The sequence below is a fragment of the Hydra vulgaris genome, chromosome 03 (genome assembly GCF_038396675.1).
Source record: "Hydra vulgaris chromosome 03, alternate assembly HydraT2T_AEP".
Lineage (NCBI taxonomy): Eukaryota > Metazoa > Cnidaria > Hydrozoa > Anthoathecata > Hydridae > Hydra > Hydra vulgaris.
Genome location: NC_088922.1, coordinates 50822444 through 50834402, shown reverse-complemented (window position 1 = coordinate 50834402; position 11959 = coordinate 50822444). Strand labels below are relative to the sequence as shown.

At 27.7% G+C, this 11959-nt stretch overlaps 1 protein-coding gene across 2 annotated transcripts; it reads right to left on the bottom strand.

Moving 5' to 3' along the window:
• Positions 1 to 360: 360 nt before the first annotated feature.
• Positions 361 to 3534, bottom strand: LOC136078253 (uncharacterized). Of its 2 annotated transcripts, none has more exons than XM_065793570.1 (2): positions 2050 to 3532; positions 361 to 549 (listed from the first exon to the last, which is right to left on the bottom strand). In XM_065793570.1, exons 1-2 carry the CDS (start codon positions 2847 to 2849, stop codon positions 528 to 530), a joined length of 822 nt encoding a protein of 273 aa, XP_065649642.1. In that variant the 5' UTR covers positions 2850 to 3532; the 3' UTR covers positions 361 to 527. The 2 variants fall into 2 exon arrangements, with proteins under 2 accessions (XP_065649642.1, XP_065649641.1); XM_065793569.1 differs by lacking the exon at positions 361 to 549 and adding an exon at positions 574 to 1898 and having other exon boundaries at positions 2050 to 3534.
• Between the last annotated feature and the right edge of the window lie 8425 nt (positions 3535 to 11959).

Here is an 11959-nt window from a genome sequence, read left to right as displayed (position 1 = left end):
AGAATCTTCCTGATGAACCTGCTGATGGTGAAACACAGTGTAGAAGAAATCAAAAATTAGATAAGTGATTTTACTAATTTATTTATATATATATATATATACACATATATATATATATATATATATATATATATATATATATATATATATATATATATATATATATATATATATATATATATATATATATACAAAAACAAAGATTTATTGCAAAACATTACGTTTTGTTATAAATCTTTGTATTTGTATTGTATTAAATTTCCATCAATTTCGATATCATGCAAGGACATAACTCCCCAAAATTTAGTATTACACTCATCGTGCTTTAACGTCTTTAAATGTTGATTAAAGAAACAAGAAAGATAAAAAAAGTTATTTTCTTACTTATTAAAATTTACACATTGTTAATAAACATGTTAATTTCGAAAAATAATCTCTGGTGGATTGCAGGCACTTTAACATGTGTAAAAGGTGCCCGTTTCAAAGAATTGGCAATTATAGCATCGACGCTTGACTCTGTATAAGATTCATGAGCCATCTATGCACAAACTAAAAGAAACAATTGTATTTTAATTTTTTTCAGGCAATCTGAACAGTAAAAAGTATTCATTAAAAGGAATATATATAGACGGAGGGTAGGGTGGGGTAACCTGAGCCTATTTTTTACCTATTTCTGAATTGGAGTAAAAAAAAACAAAGTTTAGTATCGGCTTTCTGACAAAAGGTATCTTAAAATCATGATTGGACATCTAACTAAAATTTAACAAAAAACTATTACTTAAAATACTATCAATAAGTCTGGGGAGCCTTTATTTGAAAATGCCTATATAGACCCACATTACCCCACGTAGTGGGGTTATGTGGGTCTGCATAAAATATTGGTAATTCTGGTTTAAAATACTGCTGCTTATGAAAAATCTGACATACATTCTAGATGTAAGCACCTTTATTATAGTATATATACAAGGTTTTATTTTAAAAAGTAGTCTAAAGTTATTTTTATTGAAAAAGAAAGTGCATACATATCCAGCACAACAATAAAATTTAAAAACTCGGACAAATAAAAGTAAAAAAATGGTGATTTGAAACAGAAACAATTATGCTTTAATAAAGTGTTTTATAAAAAATTAATATTTTTTTGATCAATGCACTTTTATGGTAACTTTCGTGCTACTTTGGGCACTTCTTAGATCTTTTTGGGTATTTCTTTGATATTTCGTAGAGATAATAGTTTTTTATGTATATTTTTTTTTAACTTGGTTTTTTTCCTCCCTGACTTTTTGTTCCTCAAGTAACCGTCGTTTGACTTTTCATTTCTCATTTGTATGAAGTTCTCCACATTTTGCTTGTACTCTCTTCCTATTTTGTTTTTGTTGTTCAATTATTGCTGCTGTTTCTGCAGATACATTAGGACATATGATTGACCTTAAAGCTTCTCGCTTAGCTGATCTTGGTGTTTGTAATCTTGGAGATTTAGGGCTAAAACGTTCAGGTGATAGATTGAGAAAGTCAACACATGTTATTCTTCTTTCCATATTTTCTTTACTTAATGGTGAGATACTTGTACCACGAAATCCTGCTATAGCATTTCCTGGAGAGAGTCTCTGACACAATTGCTTCAACAATCCTGCTAAAGCTGTCTTATCAATATTTTTTGTTGTGTTTCTCTTGCAAACCGCTTTATAATTTTTCTCCACGCATTCTTTAATAGTCCAAAGACAGCCACATTTAACGGTTGTAATGCGTGTGAGCAATTTGGTAGAGGACAAACATTTTGGATATTATTGTCCATGGCCACTTTTATGGTACCATATGTTAAATGACTGTCATGACCATCATAAAGCAAGATTATTGGCTTTTGATCTTGGTCAACAAATGGTATAAAGTGCTCGACAAAACTAAACGAAGAATGTACTTACTTCTATTGAATCATTTTTACTGTCTTCAAAAACAACAAAGGCTATTCAGTGTAAATAAATTAATAAAAAAAGGGAAAGAAAAAAAAAGTTGAAAGAAAAAAATGAAAATTATAAAATTCAAGTAACATACCAGTTTTCAAATGGAAAGTCTTGCATCCATCTACTTGCTGTTGCCCCAAAAGCACATTCTGGTGGTCCATTTTCTATCCATTTAGAATACAGATACCCTTCTCCCTTAAAAACAACAAATGGTGAAAGATATCTTCGATCTGCAGACACACAGAACAGCACAGAGTACATAGCTTTACCAGAAGAAGCTGCCAGTTTATAGGCATCTTTGCTTTTTGGATGTACAAACACTCTCTTCATTAAGTAATTTGTGGAAAGCCTAGCCTCATCAAGATTGTGTATACTACTTGGTAGAATGTTTTTATTTTGAATCATATTAGATAAAATAGTAAAAAACTTATCTACAACTTCACGTGTTAAACTTTTAGCTCTTGAAAATGTAAGTATTTCAGGTTTGCGTAATCGAAGCTTATCAACATGACGCTTCTTAAAAGAAATTATCCAATCATTCTCAGGAATTCCATTTTTAAAAGTAGTTTTTATCCTCATCGTTGTGCAAAATTGAGCAACTAAATTACAAATGTCAAGGGAATCTAATGGAAGACCATATCTTTGACAATACTGCGCTGCCGCTAAAATCATAGCTTCATCAATATCACTCAGCACACTTTTTTGACCTTCACGTTTGTTTGCATTAAATTCTTGTTGTTTTATTCTTCGTCTCAATGTTTCTTTAGGAACAGAACAGTCTTTAAAAACACGATTAATAGTCTTTTTTTTCTCACATACTAACATAATAGCTCTTTCCAAACTATCAGGATTGTACTTGGGTTTTATTTTTTTATTGTAACATCTTGGCATTTTTTAAATACTTTCTAAAGTAATATTTATGTAAAATCTGTTAAACTTTTAGATAAATAAATTAGCATAAATCATAACATATCACAAAAAAAATATTTTAACACCATATAGGTCTTATATAATATTTTATTTGACCTAGGTATTGTTTCAAACAAATAAATTTACATGTTTCCTAATATAAACTTCAAAGATATAAACTTCAAACTTAAATGTTTAATATTTCTAAAATTTACACAAAAATAGTTAGGTCTGATGAAACTAATAGGTTTATAATGTTACTAACAACAACTTCGATAATATAATTACATATCATAATATTATACATACATAGACCAATTTACCCCACCTGATTTAATTTCAAATTTTAAACAAACCATGTGCGTTAGTGCCTTACAGGTATACTATCTTTAAAATATAGTAACTTAACTTTCAAAATAACTATTTTTCATACGATTATGCCTTATTTGAATATATTTTCTCTGAAGTTTAAAAACGGAAAAAAAAATGACTTTGTTTATGTATCTAGTATTTCAACTAAAAAAGTGCCGTTTCTTACAGCATAGCTAGGTTGTATTTTAAAATTAATTAGCCTTATATGTTATAACAACGTGGTAAAAATTTCAACTTTATACCTAAAGCCATTACCAATATAACAGATAAATATGAACTAGATTCAGAATACCCCGTAGACCCACATTACCCCACCCTTCCCCATTTTTTTAACTTGTACATCTTGGTTTAACGAAACGATCTCTTGTTTTTTCCGCCTGCCATATTAAATTTGGCCATGAGCGAAGTTGTCATAAATCTAAAAATATTATAATCTGTTGATTAAATAAATATGAAAGATAAAAAGGTTGTTTACATGTTATTTCATTTCAAATTAAATACAAATTTTTTACAAAAAAATTACAAAATAAAATTTACAAATTGTTTGTAAACATGTTAATTTCGTAAAATTTGTATATTACTTATTATTAAATAAAATATTCTTCATTTATTATTAACCCATTAAAAAAATACCTATAAGTACAATTAGGGGCTATTCAATCCCATAAAAAACTATAAAATCTTAAACTTAATAAAATTTTAAAAAAAAAAATAATAATAATAATAAAACAAGATAATAATTTGAAATATAAAGATAAATCTAATTGAGACATTTTAAGTTTTGTTAATCGATCAATTTATAAATTTTTCTCGGGAAACAGAATAAATGCAAATAGGCATAAAAGAATGATTAAGACCACATAATTCAGAACATTGACCGAAAAATTTGTCAGGTCTGTTAATAATAAAATTTAATTGATTTAAACGACCTAGGATTGCATCTATTTTTACGCCTAAAGAAGGAACGGTTCAACAATGAATAGCATCAGCACTTGAAACAATTAATTTGATTTTTGTATTAATTGGTAAAACGAGATCATTATCAGTTTCAAGTAATCTAAAATCATCTTGATTCAAATCTGCAGTAGGAATCATGTAAGAATCTATATTTGGTGAAAAATTAGAATAGTAGTATGATCAATATTATTGATGACCAACTATTATAAGTTGGTCTATATAAAGAAGGTTCAACATTTTCATCAATAGAATAAAAATAAAGAAGGAATAGCTATAATAATTAATATAATAGCAGGTATTAATGTTCATACAATTTCAATAAAATTGTTTTCTAATAAAAATTTGTTACAATTTTTATTAACAATTACAGAAAATAATAATCATCCTACCAATACAAGAATAATCACCATATTTGTTTCAGGAATATGTTTATAAACGAAGTTATTAAATAATAAAAATTATAACATTATTTATAAATTATTAAATAATAAACATTATAATAATAACAAACAGATTGTACATAAGTACAATCAGGGGCTATTCAATCCCATAAGTACAATCAGAGACTATCAAATAAACTCTAGATTCATCACTGGTCATGGATTGTAATATGTGTAATGGGGGTAACGGGAGTATTATCATTATAAACTTTAACAAAGTATATTTGGGAATTTTAGCTCAGTTCAAGTTACTAACCTCTTCATCATAGCTATCACAAGCTTTTGAAAGCTCTTATATTTTGAAGTCTTTGTTTCTGATAGAAAGAAATTAACGGAAAAATGATAAATACCTAATTTGGTAGCAAGAATTATATATTGTAAAGAAAAGATTTTGAAAATAATTAATCATATCAATCAGTATTTAGTCACTAAAAACATACTGCAGAGTTCCAAGAAGAAACATAATAAAGAGTCGAATCAAACTTATCGAACTCTATTAGATTATCCATTTCAGTTATTATTTGTTCTTCTTTTTCTTTTATATTACATTTTCCGCATCCATTAGTTTTTATATCAGTTAAAAGATGCAACGCACGATATTGAAAGTCTAAAATTTATGTTAATTAAATTTTACGTTACGAGTCAAAACAAAACTAGGTAAATAAGTAAATTTAAAAAATATGCTAATTAAATAAAATAACAATCTTACTAGTCTAACCCTAAAACTGAGAAAAACTAATAGGCAGTAAAATACTTTATTGTGGCAATACTAATTATTAGTATTTCAACCAAGTATTTTACTGTATATTAGTTTTTTTCAGATTTAGGGTTAGACAAGTAAAACTGTTTCAAAATTTTAAAAAGCTATGTAATTCTGGATTTCATGCAGTTGATTATTTTCAATAGATTCACTTTGACTTACCTGGTGGCTCCAATGAAATAACGTTTTGGGAAGACAAATGTGAACTCACGATTGCATTCAACAACAAACATAACATTATTGTTTTTAAATAAAGACTTACTTGCTTGAGATAATGGAAAACTATCATATTTATTCCTTTTATTCAAAGGACATGACAAAGATTGCTGTGTCTTTAAATGTACCTCATGACAATCGCTATCATCTTCATTTATTATTTTTTGACCTACTGAAGAAAAGCATTGAGAATGTTTCAATTTTTTTGGGAGCAAAGTTTTCTTTGAAAATAAAACTTGTTTTTTAGTGTAGTCTAGAATAGCTTGCTCACAAAAATTTTAACATTTTACAGATTACTTCATAGAATAACAGTTTTGTAAGTTAAATAGGCTTCATTGATATAGTATTAATTTCACCCAATAATTTTACCTGAATCTTAGTAAAGCTTTGTAAAGAGCTTAAATCTTAAAATGACATTTTAAATTAAAACACCAACTGTCTCGAAACAAACCATCATATTTATTCCTTTGAGACATTTTGCCTCTATTATTTTCTTCATCACAGCCACTGCCATGACCAACTTTTTTTTTTAGTTTCAAAGAAGAAAAACTCTGAGAATGTTATTTCCTTTTGTCCAACCGAAGCGAACATTTGGGCATGAATGGCAGTGTGACTAGAAAGTTTAATAAGAAAAAAAACACCTAAGACTGGTTTTTTACCCCAAAAAACTTTAACAAGACTATTTAAACTTTATTAAAAAAAAAAAGTTAGGAATAATTTTGATCAATGTGTGTTTTCACATTTTCAAACAAAACTAAGTATGACTATAATTGTAGTATAAATTTCAACCTGGTTTAGATTTTGAAGCAGGAGTCACCTTGTCAAATACCAACTCTGATGCTGATGTCTCCGTGTCAGTATAAGCATATGTGTGACATAATTCCTCATCATCTAAAGTAAAAATATTCCTTCCAATTCTAGTTTTTCATAAAAATAATTTTCATGTAAAATAATATCTTCCACTACCTAAAACTTAAATATAAATTTAACAACTTAAAATGTAAGATGGTGTCCTTGTATAAAGATTTTTGAAGCTAAGAGAATAATTAAATGTGCAAACCGTAAACTTTTAAAAATAAAAAGACGAGTAAACTTCTGATAACTTTACTTTTATTAATTTAAATACTTTCCATTCCGGTTCTTGTTTTTTGTACGATTTTACAACATGCAACACTTTTTTGGGCCACCATAACGTACATTTACTCTCATCAACCCAGACAGTTGGCACAACGCCTTCCATTTCTTCATTATCCTCTAGCCAAACTACTTTAGTCCATGACATTATAAATTAATCTATTTAACTATAAAATAATTTCTGACAAATACATAAACAAATCAAAATACTTTGACTTTCTAAACTGCTAATTCATAAATATTTATGTATAATATAACCCAGTTTTCAAATTTCAATAGCTTTATATTATACAATAGAATATATGTACTAGATATGGTATTAAACTAATCCTATAAGGCAACTTACCACATTAGTACCAAAAGTACCAACCTAGGTAATACCTAGTTTGTAAAATATTTACTTTAAGATTTCATCAGTTAAAAAAGAAAATGGGTTTATGAAAACCCTGACAAACCACACAAGGGACCATTGGTGTTAAACATAAACAAATGTATATGATTATCTACTTATCTGTATACAGAGTGGTAGGCAGGGGGAGCATATTTATCCTATTTGGCCTTTAAATATATTAAAATAGAACATTTTTATAAATAAAAAAATACAGCAACATAAGAAGGGCACGACAAAACTGTTCTTAAAAATATGATGATGCAATTTAATTTAAATTATGCAAAATCTTATAAAACATAAGTGTTTATGAAGCGCTAAAATCACTTATATATATATATTTATATATATATATATATATATATATATATATATATATATATATATATATATATATATATATATATATATATATATATATATATATATAAATTAAGCTTATTTTTCTGCAAACAATAACACTTTCTGGCAAAAATTACAAGGCTAAAAATAAGAAAATATTTTGTTACTTAAGATTTTTATATGGCATGCAGCAGCGGATATATTGAATATACTCTTTCTTTTGATTAACATACACACTTTCTGATGAACTCGGATTTGTTCAACTGTTTACTTCGACCTTTTTGGACATTTACTGTTCTTAACAGAAAAATATTTAATGTTTTTGACTCAACAGGGTTCACAAAAACATTATCTAAATAGCACTGACTAAAGACATCACACGTATAAATGTTATTTGTAGTTCTTTGCAATACGAAAGCTATTGATCCATCTTTCAGATGAAAACAGGTGTCTTCTTTGTTAGCAGAAACCATGGTGTATAAAGTTTTATGAGCTAGTTTTGTGAAACAAAGTTCATATTTTGATCCTCTCTTGGCAATTTGATTAATAGGATTCTTAGAACGTCTTACAAAACGCTTTAAACGCTGTGAATGATTTTCAAACGGAAAGCATGAGATGTCATTCAATGAACAGTTAAAATTCTTGACATCATCACAAATGTGTATGAGATTATGCACATAATAAACAGTGAAAGTATTACTATAAAATATTTTTATATTTTCTACAAAATAAACTAGCAAGCCTCTAGCATAATCTAAATGCATATTTCGTTTTTCTCCGTCTGAATTAAGTAAAATACTAATTGCAATACTCAGTGAAAGAAACTGGATATAGGTATTTCCAGAGATAATATTTCGAAGCAAAACAGGTCCTAAGTGAAGCAAAAGTTGTCGAAATTCAGTGGCTTTCCACCTGTCTAATTTTCTTAATGACCTTGGTTGTCTTGAAAACTCAGAGGGCAAACATCCATTAGGTTTAACCAAGTATTTGAATTTTTCGTTCTTTAAAGAAAGCTGAAAGCTTACCAAAAGGATCTTATTTCATATAGTTAAGAATCCTTCGAACAACACCTAAGCATACCAAGTGCATATAATCTAAAAAAAGAAGATTTTATGCATGGTATACCAATTAACATAGAGGTTAACATAGAGGTGATGACTTGTTGATGAGAATCATAATCATTAACTCAAAAAACTGTTTCAGTTCTAGATAAAAAGAGATCATTCTCGTTAAAAACAACACGACCATTATAAGACCCATTAAAAAGGCATCTTTCACATGAGCTTTATTCACAATGTCCAATAATACGATTTAAAAACACCTAGCAGGAGTGTCACAAATAAAACATAGAATTTCTACAGCTCTATTTTGATCATCTATAAAAATATCATTTTGGTTTATTTCCGTGTATTCCTTAATAAAGTCATCTAAGTAGTCATTCAAAGTATCAGGTTTCCCTAATCCACAAAAAATTACAACAGTAAATATATTATGATCATCAAAAGAACAAAGGGTTGGCCATAACTGAGTACTGGATGATTTAAAATGAGGAATTCCATCTATATTAATAGATAAACGTCTAGTCATAGTACTTTTGGTTTCAGGTGTTCCATTAAATACTTACAAAATACCATCAAGCAATCCAAATTAAACATACTCACCACATCACTTTTTATAGGTAGAGACTTTCCTAGGTGTATTAATCAGTGTGCGGACATCCTGAAGGATGTCCGCACATTCAACCCTGATTTTTGTAAAATTTTTAATAATTCATTAACAGAAGAATAAGACCATTGGTTTTTAACCACACAAGACGCTAATTCTTTGCAGAGATCAAACTGTTCAACAGTCTCTTCAATATCCTCTATATATGAATAACTTTCTCTGGTATCATCAAAATTACAAGAAAAAACTTCACCTTCAAAGTTATCTGTATCACTTAATACCGTATCAGATTTTATTATTTCTATGTGTGGGTCTTCAAAGTAAGTATGATCTTCATTATTTTCAACTTCATCAACATTCTGTGCAATAGAAGATAAAACTTGTCTATTTATTCCTTTCCATACATTGACATAATTATCATACATTGACATAATTATCATACATCTAAAATAAACTAGAATAAAAAAGAATATGATTAATAAAGTTTTTATGATGCAGTTGAAGTTCACAAGTTATATAATCTAATTAACTACTAGTAGATTATTTAACTTTAATAATCAAGTTAATTATTAATTAAACTTAATTAATAAAGGAATTTTTATTTCTACAAGATTATCAAATTAAATTACAAACTCAACTACTTTCAATGAAGGTATTAATCAATCATTCAATATATTTTGGAAAATGTTGTTACATCCACCGTCATTTCCAGATAGTTAAAAAACGTATGTAAATGCCTCTTCATTAGCATAAATATCATTAACACTAATAATAATAATAAAACCAGAATAAATTAACAGTACAATAATAATAAAAACAAGACAGTTATGTAATATTAAATATTATTTAAAACAAAAATTGAATATTTATACACAGATATTAAAATTTACAAGCAGTTGACAAATACTGACAATCATGTTATAAAAACAATTACTGCAAAAAAAATAACAGCGATCTTAAATAAATATAATAATGATAGTATTACAATCATAATAAATACTATATTGAGTATTATATTAATATAATGTTAATATAATATTAATATATAAGTATACCATTAAATGAAACCAGTTAACTGAAAACAAACAGAAAAAATTAATTAAACATAAAAAATAAAAGTTGATAATAATGATAATGACTACAACAATACCTAGAATACAAGTTTTTTTAAAAATATGAAACCAGTTTCTAAGAAACTAGAACTAAAACTTCAAGTTCTAAGTTTAACTAGTTCTTGAACTTGAACAAGTAAAATTTGAAAGTTCTTGAACTTGAACAAGTAAAACTTAAAAGTTCTAGAACTAGAAGTTCTAGTTCTAGTAGAAGCCTCAAAATTTTTAGAAACTTTCAGTGTTAAACAGCTTTTTAGGAAAACTTTTTGATCACCAAGTGAAGGAACTCCTTCACTTGGTAATTAAAAAGTTTTCCTAAAAAGAAAGTCTATCCTTTTATTTTAATCTTTGGATTGTTATCCTCGTAAGAAATGAATTGCGCTTTAGATTTATATTAACAAAGTTATCTGGTAATTTATATAAATTTTTTTTTAATATATATATTTATATAAATTACCAGATAACTATGACGCCTAGCTGATCGGGCTTAAATTTTTTGATAGATAATCTTTAAGACACTTACAACTGTGTAAAAATCTAAACACGATCGGCTTAGCGTGGATATGGGCCAAAAGATATCAAAGTAGGACATAGTCCTTTGAAAATTAATGAAAGTATTTCACCAGTTGCACAAAGATAAAGAAGAATCTCTTTTGCACTTAGAGAAAAAGTTAAAGGTGGACTTGCAAAGTTTGAAGCAGAACGAATAACAAAATATGCTTATTTGGAAATGAAAAATTCAAATTTTTTGAATTTATATTTTTAAAAGAAAGAGTGCAACCAGTTCCAGAAAAACTTTATAGTACCAAGATCATGCTAACACTAGAAAAAAACTAAAGAACACTTTCTTGAGCTTATGAACTTTTTTAGGCGTTTCATTCTACAGGACAATTATTTATTTTTTACAAAACCTTCTTCGCAAAGATTTATTATGGAACCGGAATTTTTTTAGTGCCATCATGAATTCGACAAGCAAAAACACGATGCAAGTCTTGTTGACATATCGGCAGTCATTGTACAAAAACGCAAAATAAACAAAATTTTAAACTAATATCTTATAATTCGAAAGTGTTATCGTCTGTACAACAAGGCTATTCTACGTAGACCAAACATCAAAGTTTTTGGTTGCCGATTTTATACATAACATATCTGCTGACATCCGTATTGATTCATTGATCAGAAAATGATCGCTGTATTAGGAACACCGAAGATAATTGTAAGCAATAATGGACTACCTTTTACTTCATTTAAGGTAAAGACATTTTTCAACAAACTGAAAATTCTACACCAATAAATCATATTGCTTTAGCCCCAAGCAAAATCAATTATGAAATTATTTATTAAAACAATTCGAGCAGCACACATTGAACGAAGATATTGGAAAAAAGCAGTTATACAACTTCCTGTACCATTCCCTATTGCACAACTCGAATACTATTATCTACACTCATGTTCAATTGCGTTATATATATTGACTTCTTATCAAGACAAGAATAAATCATCAGTGAACAATGCCACCTTAGATGTGAGAATTTCTGGAAAATCGTTAATGCAAATTAAAAAGAGTATAGGGCCAAGGATAGAACCTTGAGGAACCCCTTTAGTAGCAGGATATGAAAAAGAGTGCAGTCCATTGAGGACAACTTTTATGCTACAATTGGTAAGGAAGGATTCAATTATCTTAAATGTTACCTGATACACAGTAA

Coding starts and splice junctions, on each gene's coding strand:
- LOC136078253 (XM_065793569.1), bottom strand. CDS start 2,849: ATGCCAAGATGTTACAATAAAAAAATAAAACCCAAGTACAATCCTGAT. Junction 1,899..2,049: donor GACTTTCCATTTGAAAACTG/GTATGTTACTTG, acceptor TTCTTCGTTTAG/TTTTGTCGAGCACTTTATAC.